Source organism: Arachis hypogaea, chromosome 3 (genome assembly GCF_003086295.3).
Source record: "Arachis hypogaea cultivar Tifrunner chromosome 3, arahy.Tifrunner.gnm2.J5K5, whole genome shotgun sequence".
Taxonomy (NCBI): Eukaryota; Viridiplantae; Streptophyta; class Magnoliopsida; order Fabales; family Fabaceae; genus Arachis; species Arachis hypogaea.
Genome location: NC_092038.1, coordinates 126,076,874 through 126,088,728, shown reverse-complemented (window position 1 = coordinate 126,088,728; position 11,855 = coordinate 126,076,874). Strand labels below are relative to the sequence as shown.

The 11,855-nt window shown below is 33.0% G+C and overlaps 2 protein-coding genes across 3 annotated transcripts; one reads left to right on the top strand and one right to left on the bottom strand.

The window, feature by feature from the left end:
• On the bottom strand, positions 1-2,476 carry LOC112791354 (protein HEAT-STRESS-ASSOCIATED 32). Its single transcript, XM_025834155.2, has 5 exons — positions 2,103-2,476; positions 1,808-1,999; positions 1,490-1,703; positions 508-731; positions 1-380 (listed from the first exon to the last, which is right to left on the bottom strand). Exons 1-5 carry the CDS (start codon positions 2,223-2,225, stop codon positions 270-272), a joined length of 864 nt encoding a protein of 287 aa, XP_025689940.1. The 5' UTR covers positions 2,226-2,476; the 3' UTR covers positions 1-269.
• Positions 2,477-6,796: 4,320 nt separating this feature from the next.
• On the top strand, positions 6,797-11,834 carry LOC112791353 (kinesin-like protein KIN-14C). 2 transcript variants are annotated; one of them, XM_025834152.3, is made up of 17 exons: positions 6,797-7,008; positions 7,139-7,387; positions 7,528-7,672; positions 8,052-8,140; positions 8,230-8,349; positions 8,535-8,738; positions 9,010-9,219; positions 9,326-9,400; positions 9,552-9,698; positions 9,805-9,940; positions 10,057-10,166; positions 10,261-10,422; positions 10,507-10,724; positions 10,890-10,971; positions 11,085-11,189; positions 11,280-11,384; positions 11,462-11,834. In XM_025834152.3, the coding sequence occupies exons 1-17, from the start codon at positions 6,964-6,966 to the stop codon at positions 11,624-11,626; spliced, it is 2,367 nt and encodes a 788-aa protein (XP_025689937.1). In that variant the 5' UTR covers positions 6,797-6,963; the 3' UTR covers positions 11,627-11,834. The 2 variants fall into 2 exon arrangements, with proteins under 2 accessions (XP_025689937.1, XP_025689939.1); XM_025834154.3 differs by having other exon boundaries at positions 6,819-7,008; positions 7,142-7,387.
• Positions 11,835-11,855: the final 21 nt, after the last annotated feature.

The window sequence follows — 11,855 nt, the reverse complement described above, 5'->3', positions numbered from 1 at the left end:
TGATGAAATTATCGCTTTCAGAATATTTCAAGTTTTCTTCACATTAGGAGCTATATATTGTACGAATAATCCAACACAAAATCAAGTAGGGAAATGCATTCCTTGGAGAATATATTACAAATGCTTCTATCTCCCCTCCTGAATTTTCAGTCTTCACTCTTCACTTTTTAAAAGATGTTTTTAATTTTAATACCCACTATAACAAACACACATGACTTCTACATTTGACAAACAAATCCAGTACAGGGGCTACACAAATTCATGTCCCTTCAGAACAGGAAATATGAAGAACCAAGAACAGATGCATGATTTCTTCCCAAGTTGCGCCCTCGGAGGCATTCCACATCAACAACATCCGAGTGATCTATGAAGAGATTCACCTGAAACATATCAAAGAGGTATAGTATATGTTTAATATCCCAATAAAATAAAATGAATAAAAAAACCCTTAATATCAATAGAAGATGTCGTATGTAAATAAACATATAGTAGAGAGTATTCATTTACATTTGGACCATATTGTTTGATAAACCACTCGGATGTTCTCTGATTTGAAGCTTCAAACATAGTCTTCTCAATCCCAAGGCGCCCTATGATCTTAGCTATAAGGTCTGCGCGCATGTTATCAGCATGTTTGGAAAGATCATCAGCATCAATCATTATCATGTCTGCACCGGCTTCCAAACATCTCTCAGCCCTTCTGATCAAGAGATCCACATCTTCCACGAATTCTGTGGCAAAAGTTTCAACACAAGTCAAACTAATATTTTGTTGTATGGTGATTTTGGGTGTTTGTGTTTCATTAACAAGTACAGAACATTTATATCATCATACTCTGTCCTTACAACTTACATCGCTTATATCACCCTTAGATTTTGGTATAAGCTTCACTCCAACACTCAAACTCTTATTTTTCAAATTTGATCACGATGGTTATCCAATTGACCTCCACATTATATGCTCAAATAGCCCTCAATCCAAAAGGATTGATACCATGCGCACCACCAGTAACTACAAGCTACGCTTTCTAATACAGCATTCAAATTACTGAGGAAGATGATAATACCATGGTAAAATATGTTCTGCATCATCCATTTGATTCCACACACATTCTAACTTTGAAATTTAAGAAAAGAAAAATTAAATGAATAAAAACTTATCTTATTATCTGCATTCATTCATCTGTTTAAAGACAATTTATCATCCAAATTGAACTCACACATTCTGAATTTCAATATTTCATTTCATTTCAACCCATTGTACTCAGCAGAATTAGAAAAGGAAGAGCATAGAGCAAAACAGAAACATGCTATATTTATTTTCCCCTCCAAAAAGATACGAGTTAACCATTCTATGAGTTAAAAGCTGAGGTTCCATTTAATTATGAGGTAGAATGAGCAGGTATCAGACAAGTTTACATCTCAAGATAAAAACATAAATCATACACACACACGCGTTTGCGCGCACGCACCCATACAAATATGCTTACCAGATGATCTGGGCGCTGAAGGAGGAATATAAGCCCCAAAAGCCCTATAAGGACCTCTTGGAATATCAGACTCCTTAATCTTGACCTCAAAATGAGGCTTAGCTTTCATGCCACCACTCTTAATCAATCTGACAAATCTGAGAAGAGTCTCTTCGGGAATCCCAAGTGAGCCCACATTGAGCTCAATTGTGTCAAAACCCATCTGCTTGCATTCCTGTCACAAGTCACAGCAATAAATCATGCAAATTATTATTGACCTAGCACAACAATAACAAACAGCTAATTAGAAACAAATAGAGAGAATTCTCAGACTCAAACCTCAACAAAATCTTTGAAAGCAGAAGGGCCTTTGGGAATGGTGTGCTCAGCCCAATCACCAGTGCTAACGTACACATCGTGGTGATGAGCCATGTCGATCACTTCTTTGAGAAGTGACTTTGGCATCAAGCTGTGAGACCCTCCAGAAAACTTCAATCCATCAACGTACTCTCCCATTGATTCAAATATATCCTAAAATTAATCAATTAATTGATTAATTAATGTAATCTCCACTTAAGCCTAATATAATTAAATTAGAGGCACGCAATGCAATGCAATGCATGATAATGTTAACCTGAAGAACATTGTGGTTGAAGAGAGAGTAATCAGGGCTTCTCATCTCGGTGACGCCGTAGCGGCGAGGTTTGGAGGGGCGGTCCTCGTTCTCCTCGAAGCTCTTCCATCTGTACGCTGACATTTCTCTTTCGCGATGAGATGAGAACTCAAAAGAGAGGAAGCGGGGAATTGAAGATGGATTCTTTTGGGATTAATTATTGAATCGAATTTCTCTCAGCAAAAACAAAAAGCAGCATCTGTTATCCAAATGGAAATGGATGCTGATTGTGATCGTGATTGAGTTCCTTCTCGGAGCTGAAAGAAGGATTTAGTTCCTTCTAGAAACACGGCTTATTCATATTGCCACGTGTTCATCTATGGTCTCTTTTAGACAATAGAACTTTGCATTTACATAAAAATATAATGTTTTTATGTATTATTCTTTATTTGGATAAAAAAATAAATAAAAATATTTTGATAAAAAAAGTGAAAAAAATTATAATAAAATAAAATTATATCGATATTTTTTAATTTTTAATTTTTTTATTAATTAAAGGATGAATTAATAATTTATTAATATTTATATATTTTTCTTTGTTTTTAGATTAAAAAAAAAACATAATTTAATGAGTTCTAAGTTATTTTTTTTCTCATTTAAATAATAAATTTTTTTTTCTTTATCCATTCTTCATTTTCTTTAGAAATTACTTGACCAATAACACATAATTTTGTTGAAACATCTAGTCTATCACTTTATTTACTGTAATTTTTAAAAAAGGATTAAGTACGATCTTAGTCCTTAAGATATAGGTTAAAATTTTTTTTGTTTTTAATCTTTTTTTCATATAAAATTATCCCTAAAGTTTAACTTACTTTTAAAATCGTCCATAAGATTTAACTTGATTTTAAATTTGTAGCAGCTGAAACGAAAGCTGAAATGAATAATAGATATATTCTTTTTCTTCTTTTTCTCTTTTTCCTTCTTCTTTTCTTTCCAACACTTTTCTTCTCTTGTTTTTATTTTTTTATTTTATAATTCTTTTATTATGAATAATTTGGTCCAATAAAAAGATTTAAATAAAAAGAACGATTTTAAAATTTGATTTTAAATCTTAAAAAAAATTTATATATAAAAAAAGATTGAAAACAAAAAAAATTTTGACCTATTAAAAATTAAAATTGCACTTAACCTTATCAAAAATTTTAGTTTAGATGAAACAAACCAATTCACTCGTTATTTAATAACTATTGTAATATATATATATATATATATATATATATATATATATATATATATAATAATTTTTTTTTTAAAGTTTGGGGTTGTAAAAGTGTGGCTAATTTGTTTTTATATGAAAAAAGATTGTGTGTAATTTATTATTATGGATAATTGGTGTGTTTTTTTTTATATGGATTATTTTTTTTCAATTTTAAGTAATAAATCGGATCCTCAGATTTAAAGAAGTAGAAAAATCTAAAAGTCAGATTTCATAGTGTTACAAATTTAAGAGTCAAATTTATATATTCAAAAAAATTTAAAATAAAAAATTCAAATCTAACTCTCATATTTGTATTTAAAAAAAATAAAAATCACAAATCTAACTCTCAAATTTGTGATATAAAAAAAAATTTAAAACACCACATAACTCTCAAATTGTGATATAAAAAAAAATAAAATAAAACACCACAGATCTGAAGATAAAAAAATATCACTATCACTCCATGTTAAAAATACAAAGGGTAAAAGTTTACCTCAATTATATATATTAGGTATAAATATGAAAAATAATTTGTTTTTAAAAAAAATAGCGATTACAAGAATATATCCCTATTTGGCCTATATATATATAATCGTTGCCATGGGGTGTTCTTATTTTTAATTTAAAGAAACAATAAAACTTGTAGATACCAGTCATACCACCAGTAAGTCAAATATCTGCCCTCCACCAATTGAATTAGTATGAAAGGGTAATACAATTCATATGAAAAGAAATACGTGAAAAATATATAACTACCATTTTAATTTTTATTTTTTTAATCAAGTCATATCTAAAAGGTAAAAACAGTGGTTCTTTCGTGTTCGATTGCATTTATCATCTTTAAATTACAGCTCATTTCTCCAACTGAGTTTTTCTTATTTTACAGAAAATAATGAAAACTAAAAGTATAGAGATTAGAGAACAATATTGATTCCAACAAGTTGAGTAGCAATACCCATGGATTTGAGCTTTCCTTGCTCATGAACCTCTGGTTTTTTTGTTCTCCATGGAAGGAAGGAATATTAGAAAGGGAAACAAGAAAAGAAGAATACAGTAAAAGCAGCTTTTACCCCTCTTAAGAACAACTAATAATTGCTCTCAGCCTCTCACATGAGATAATTGGCAACAAACCTGGCTCAATCTTTATTCTTATTCCCCCCACATTTAGATATATCATATCATATATATATAGTGCATCTCTATTAAAGTGGGAAATGGAGTTATCAACAAGGTATCTATTATTACTTCTTCTTCCCTTTTAGAAAAAATGGCCAAAAACTATGGTTTGCCGGCATACTTGGGGTTCAAGCAGAAATTTCTCAAAACACGGTACTTGAATGTTATTATTATATATATAGTATGTTTCATTATCATTATTATTGAGAACATTATATATATTAATGTGAAACAGGTGAAAGATTTGAAGACATGGGCAGTTGAATGCAGGGATTGGCTGCTGCAATTCTGTTGGTGTGTGCACATGCAATTGCTCACTTGCTTGGAAGATGCATTTGCATTTGGTCAACACAACAATACCAAACAGCCACTGCTAACAAGCAATTAGCTCTAGCCTTTCTCATATTCTCATGGTAAGTTAATAGCCCTTCATTTCACTTTAATCTTCAATTCTATGCCATAAACTTTAAACTTGATGTGAATGATTATCATTCTTATTGCAGGATCGTATTAGGAGTTGCATTCTCGATGCTCATCATAGGCACATTAGCCAACTCAAGATCAAGAAAGTCTTGTGGGATCAAATAATCGGTTTTTATCCATTGGAGGAATTTTGTGTTTTATTCATACATTGTTCAGTGTTGCCTATAATGTTTCTGTCACTGCTTCAAAAAGGGAAGAGAAGAAGCAACAATACCTATCATCTCGCCAAACATTTCGATTCATAGAAAAGAAATGTACATGAAAAATTATTTTTTCCTTTTCACATATCTTACCTCCTCTTCCTTTTTGCTCATAACTCATAACTGAAGTATTGAACAAAAAATTATTGACATGCACTTGTCACGTGAAGTTTGAATTAGGATTTGTATAAAGGTAATATAATTTGTATGTATTTTGGTCCCAAATATCATCCACAACTCTTTTTCTTTTTCAAATTATATATTTTATATATGTAATTGTGTGAGATGAGTTAATGTGGGTGAAAAGTCTGAATAATTTAACCGTCACTTTGACTAAGAAAATGTTACATAAACTATTTCAACAACTCCTCAAATAATTACTTAAAAAGAAAAAGAAAAGTGTATTTCACACGCATGATTTCTCTTTTTATTTAAGTGGTTGTTTTTTAATTTTTACAAAAATAAATAAATTTAAAAGTCAACATCACTGTGTGATTGATACAATCTTACAAAAAAAAATGTAAAAAGTAAAAAACTATTGATTAGATGTTTTTATTTATAATCACAAATATGTTTTTGAAATATTTGTATCATTTATTTTTATCAATATATCAAACACAATCCCATTTTTCTTTCAAGAAAAAGGATGGACATAAATCTTCATTACTATCAAATAAAGAAACACATAAATTTGGCTAATTATAAGATTGTGATAACAATCACCATCATCCACATTTGCAAACTGTGATGGAACCAAACTTTCATTGTTACACTAACATGATTTATACTATTTAGTACTAGAAAATGATAATGTGTCAGTTATATATCAGTTTTTTTTTCCCGCAAAATTTGAATTCTACAAAGATTCAATGGTCATATTCTTTTTGAAGTAAAAAGGTTCATCACAATAAAATAGAACAAAGAAACTAAAGAGTAAGTACAAAAATTAATCTATATTCATTTCTATCATTGTCATTAATAACTATTAGGATCAACTTCGTTCTACTCTTTATAGCTCATAAATGACTTGTTAATAACTTTCACAACTCCTATTTCTTGACTCTTAAAGATTATATTATTCTTTTTCTATTCATATGTACCAATTGATAGCAAAAATATCAATTAACCACCTATTACGCTCTTTCTTTCTTACTGTCACTTGTGTTTAGCTCTCAAAATGTTGCTAAATTGTCCCTAAAATAATCCACAATTTACCATAATCAAATACACTATACCTACTAAGTAAACTCACAACAAAAAAAACAAGTGGTAAAAGTCTGTTTATTAATTTTTAATTACTAAAAATTCTTTTTTGCTTTAAATAAACATGAAAGAGACTTATTATTATTACTGAGTTTTTGGTTTGGTCATAATTTTCTTTCATGCTCATATAGAAATTGAATTAATTATGATTTTGTAATAACTAATAACTATGCAAATTGCAAAACTTAGGTGGGCTGAATGTACCAAATCACCCTTGGGTGGGCCTTAACAAAAACAAAAGAAAAGATGATTTTTGTTTCAAGGAAGATAACCGTTAGTTTCAAATTTGAATTTATAAAAAAATAATCATTATTTCTTTATTTTATTTTATCGTAGATGATTAGATCAATTGGGTGAGTTCACCGCGCCACACCCAAATTCAAATTTCACGCTCCATCCACAACACAACACAACACAACACAACACCGCGCTCTCTTCGTCTTCCCTTTCCCACAAACCCTAAGTTCCCAAATCGACCCGACCATTTCCGAAGCCAAACATGGCTTCTCGAAACCAGAACAGGCCTCCTCGCAGCCCCTCTCACGTAAGTCCCCATTTCCCCCCTTTCATCTAATTTCAAAATCGATTTCATTGTTTTCATTCACTGATAGTCATAATAATTTTCGAATCTAAGGCAATTTCTTCTTCGGATTTTTTTGTTTGTTTTATTTTAGAAGAAGGTGGGTTCAGAAGAATTATTCTCGGATAAGCGTCGAAGGATCGGAGCTGACAAGATGGAGAGACAAGGAGCCACTGGAGGCAGGATAAGGACGCCATTTTCATCCGTTAACAACCGCACGGATACCGCAAGTGAGGCCGGAAGCGCCGAGCCCTCTGAGTGTGATACCGTTGAGTTCACCAAGGAGGATGTAGCGGCCTTGTTGAATGAGAAGATGAAGAAGGGGAATCCTTATGATAATAAGGTACTTTGACAATCTTAATGAATTTGTGTTATCTGGGCGGTGGATCTTATTTGGACAATTACTTTTTGCTGAAGTACTTGGGTGGTTGTTGTTATGCTGGTGTTTTAAGTTTCATAGTGTTTTCCCAACTCGTTTTGCAGAAAAAGATGGAGCAGATGACGGACCTGATAAAGCGGCTTAAGCTTTGTGTTCGCTGGTTTAAGAAAATTGAAGAAGGAGATGCCCAAGAAAAGCAGAGGCTTGGTTCTGAACTAGAGGCAGCTCAGAAGAAGTGCAATGATATTGGTATTGTGTTTCTCTCTTGACTTTGTGGACTTTTTCGGTGACAACTGATAAATTGATTGGATGTGTTGTTGAAAATATCTGATTTTTGTTAAATATGTGATTGAATCCTAGCTTCCTTGAATTCTACTATTATTACGCTGTGGCATCCAAGATGCAGAGTATTATCCGTGAACAGGGATGTCTTTCTTTAGTGTAACTGTCTAATAATTTCAAATTCCTAACAAAATTTGATGTTGAAGAAAGCTTCAATTTTCTACCTTGTTGCTTTGGCTGCTGTTTCTAAAAGGCTACATAGTACTTACATTTCCTTTGACATGTTATAAGAAATTGATACCACTAGACCAACAATTTATTCATTAAATTCTCATGTTTTTCTCAGAGATTGAGTTGAAGAATATGATGGAGGAATTGAACAAGAGAATCACTGATTTAGAAGAGAGAATTGCAAAGGAAGAATCAGATAAGTTGGTAAGAATGCCTGGTTAAATATCCCAATTGAAGAGTCTAATTTTGCCCCTCTTGCCTAATGGCCTAAATTTTCTTGGATTTAAAACCAGGAAGCAGATAATCGTTATAGAGAAGAAAAGGAAGCAAGGAATGCAGCTGAGAAAGTTTGTAAAGAGAAATCCGCTGAGCTTGAGCGGATTCAGGGCGAGAAATCAGCTGCCGAGCGAAAGGTAATACTGTGCTATATTCTAGAAAAGATAGTCATTGATAAACTGGTCAAATATGTCAGGCAAAAATATTTCTCTCGGGTTATTCCTCACTTGATTTAATAATGCTAGTCAGTTATTTGATTCCTGGTGATTCCCTCATTGTTATTCATTTATCATTTTTTCTTTGAAACTCTTGAGTTTTGCAGGCAAATTCAAATGAAGACTTGTACAAAAGATCACAGGAGTACAATATGAGTCTGCAGCAGTACAATAGTCGTCTTCAGTCAGATCTTGAAGTAGCTAAGGAGGCACAGAGAAAACTTGAAACAGAGAAAGCAACTGCTGTTGAAAGCCTTAGTCTTGCTAGAGGTCACAATAAGATACTGCAGAATGAGTTGGCGACTCTTAAAGTAAGTTTTTTCAGTCTGATCTTTCTTTCTTTCACCTGCTGATGCAGTTCTGCTGTTTTCTGTGCTGGCATCGTTCTTCATGATGGCACTGGAATTCAACTTGTACTCTGATTCCTAACATGTCATAAAATCTTATTGTGAAAATAGGAAATACTTTTGATTTGGAGCATTATGCTGTTACATGCTTTTCAATTATTGGCATTAGCTTCCAGTTGTCTTTGTATAGCATCCTAAAGTTTGTTCACTCTCTTTTTCATATTTGGTTTTTCAGGCTTCACAGAGTGAAGCTCTAAATGAGAAAGAAAAATTAGCAAATGAACTAAAATGTCTTCGTGAGGAGTTAAAACAAATCAGAGATGACCGTGATTGTCAACAGAAGCAAGTAAAGAATTTAACAGCAGAAGTAGCAAAGTACAAAGAATTTACTGGGGAATCATGTAAACAATTGGATTCCTTGATAGATAAAACAAACGCCCTTGAGGTTTGTACAGATTTCCAACGTTGTAATTTTTTATCCTTTTTATTAATTATGTGCACTACTGTGACCATAAGTCACAATATCATAATAGAGTGGGCTTTCTTTATAGGATACTTGTTCTTCTCAAAGGGAGAGAATATTCACACTCGAGCAGCACCTGGCAACTGAAAGGGAGAAGTTAAAGGTAAGGCAATTGACTTATATGTATCACATATTCTTACCTTTGAGGGTTTTTTTTTTTTTAAATTTTATCGGAAATAATTAAGTGATATTTATATATATAGTCTTCGTTTGATTACTAGATTTGATGCTAACATCTATTTTATTTCTTTTAGATGGCTGATATGTCTGTATCAGAAACAAGGACAGTGTTTGAAGATCAGAAAAGAATCATACGTGAACTGCAAGATAAATTAGCAGATAAAGAATCTCAAATAGTTGAAGGAGAGAAGCTGAGGAAAAAACTTCACAACACCATTCTGGTAATACTTTTTTGCCAAGCAATTGGTATCATCTCCATATTCCCTCTTAAGTTGTGAGGCAAATATATTCTAACCAATGGTCATTATTCTAATTTTCAAATTGTAGGAGCTAAAAGGAAATATTCGCGTGTTCTGCCGGGTGAGACCTTTGCTACCAGATGACGGCACAGGAACTGATATGGTCGTTTCTTACCCTACGTCAACAGAATCACTTGGCCGGGGAATTGAATTGGTTCAAAATGGTATATGCACAAATTTCTTTGCACCATTCTCTCTGCTACTATCGTTTGTTATAATTTTCACTTAGTGTCTATGCTTGCCAAACAAGTATAACAATGTCATCGTTGATGATCAACAGGGCAGAAGTACCCTTTTACATTTGACAAGGTGTTTCATCACGACGCTTCTCAGAATGACGTATTCCTAGAGATATCCCAGCTGGTGCAGAGTGCACTTGATGGATACAAGGTTGATTTTTTACTTTGACATGGCATACTCAACACTTATCTTTTCTTTTTGGTACAAACTGCATTGACAAGAGGGTCATGGCTTGTTATGGCAGGTGTGTATCTTTGCGTATGGGCAAACAGGTTCAGGCAAAACTTATACAATGATGGGCAGGCCTGATGCTCCAGATTTGAAAGGGTTGATACCACGTTCTTTAGAGCAGATATTCCAGACTAGTCAATCTCTGAAAGATCAGGGTTGGAAGTACAAAATGCAGGTTGGTACCTAGTATACTTCGTCCTGGTTTTCATGTGGGTTATACCTATGAATGGGAGCTGAAATATTTGGTTAACATTTGTAGGCATCAATCTTGGAAATATATAATGAGACCATCAGGGATTTGTTATCAAATAGGCCATGTGGGATTGACCAGACACGAACAGACAATGGTGTTCCTGGCAAGCAGTATAATATTAAACATGATGCAAACGGAAACACACACGTTTCTGACCTAACCATTGTGGATGTTTGTAGCGTGAACGAGATTTCCTCACTCCTAAAACAGGCTGCGCAATGCAGGTATGGTTTGGTTTATATATGTTGGGTCCTCCAATATAATGCTTGAACGAAATTTTTTGAGCAGAGTATGTGCAAGAATCTGTGTGCTCTTTCACCTGAATTTCAAATGAAATATTGTTCTTGTTTTACAATTTACTTATAAGTTAAGATTTGTGCCTCTTTCAGGTCTGTGGGAAGGACACAGATGAATGAACATTCATCTAGAAGCCATTTTGTCTTCACTCTGCGTATTTGTGGGATAAATGAGGTACTTGACTCCTAAATCCTAATACACATTGATAAAACTTTTATTTTTCATTCTGAGACACACTTGTAAATCTTTGTACTTTGTCCTAATACTTTATTTTCTGATGTGTGTAGAATACTGAACAACAAGTACAAGGTGTCTTAAATCTGATTGATCTTGCTGGAAGTGAAAGACTTTCAAGGAGTGGGGCAACTGGGGACCGGTTGAAGGAAACTCAGGTATCAATTTGATTTGCATTGTTCAACAAAACAGTAATTAATGTTTGTAATAAAAAAGAGATAGTAACTAATTTTGTTTTGCTGCAACAGGCTATCAATAAAAGTCTCTCATCTTTGAGTGATGTAATATTCGCTTTAGCAAAGAAAGAGGAACATGTTCCTTTCAGGAACTCAAAACTTACATACCTTCTTCAGGTATGATTCTTAAACTTGTTACATACTTATATAGATGTGCATCTCATATTTCTATGTTGTATGCATGTGCATTGCAGCCATGTCTTGCTGGTGATTCAAAAACATTGATGTTTGTCAACATTGCACCTGATCAGTCATCAACCAGCGAGTCGCTTTGCTCGCTTCGTTTCGCTGCCAGAGTCAATGCCTGTGAAATTGGGATTCCAAGGCGTCAAACTCAGACAGCCACACATCATCCATAACCCAAAAATAAAACTGTTATTTATATTAGTTTGGAAAAAAGAAAATGCTTATTCTTTGATGGTGCTTTGATAGATGTAAGAGTGTAACATTTCAGAAAAAAGGGGCTTGTGTAGTTTGTTTGTAAAGAGGCTTAGATTTAGCCTCGAAAAGAAAGTACTAATGATTTGTATCATTTAGCTGACCATGATAATAGTTACCTTTTCATTATTTTAGCAGTGTTGACCATTC

Excerpts from the sequence above, each read along its gene's own strand:
- LOC112791354 (XM_025834155.2), bottom strand. The coding sequence starts at position 2,225 with ATGTCAGCGTACAGATGGAAGAGCTTCGAGGAGAACGAGGACCGCCCC. Across the intron at positions 1,704-1,807 it reads CTTTCAAAGATTTTGTTGAG|GAATGCAAGCAGATGGGTTT; the intron begins GTTTGAGTCTGA and ends GACTTGTGACAG. Across the intron at positions 381-507 it reads TCAAACAATATGGTCCAAAT|GTGAATCTCTTCATAGATCA; the intron begins GTAAATGAATAC and ends GATATGTTTCAG.
- LOC112791353 (XM_025834152.3), top strand. The coding sequence starts at position 6,964 with ATGGCTTCTCGAAACCAGAACAGGCCTCCTCGCAGCCCCTCTCAC. Across the intron at positions 9,699-9,804 it reads AACTTCACAACACCATTCTG|GAGCTAAAAGGAAATATTCG; the intron begins GTAATACTTTTT and ends TTCAAATTGTAG. Across the intron at positions 10,423-10,506 it reads GTTGGAAGTACAAAATGCAG|GCATCAATCTTGGAAATATA; the intron begins GTTGGTACCTAG and ends TAACATTTGTAG.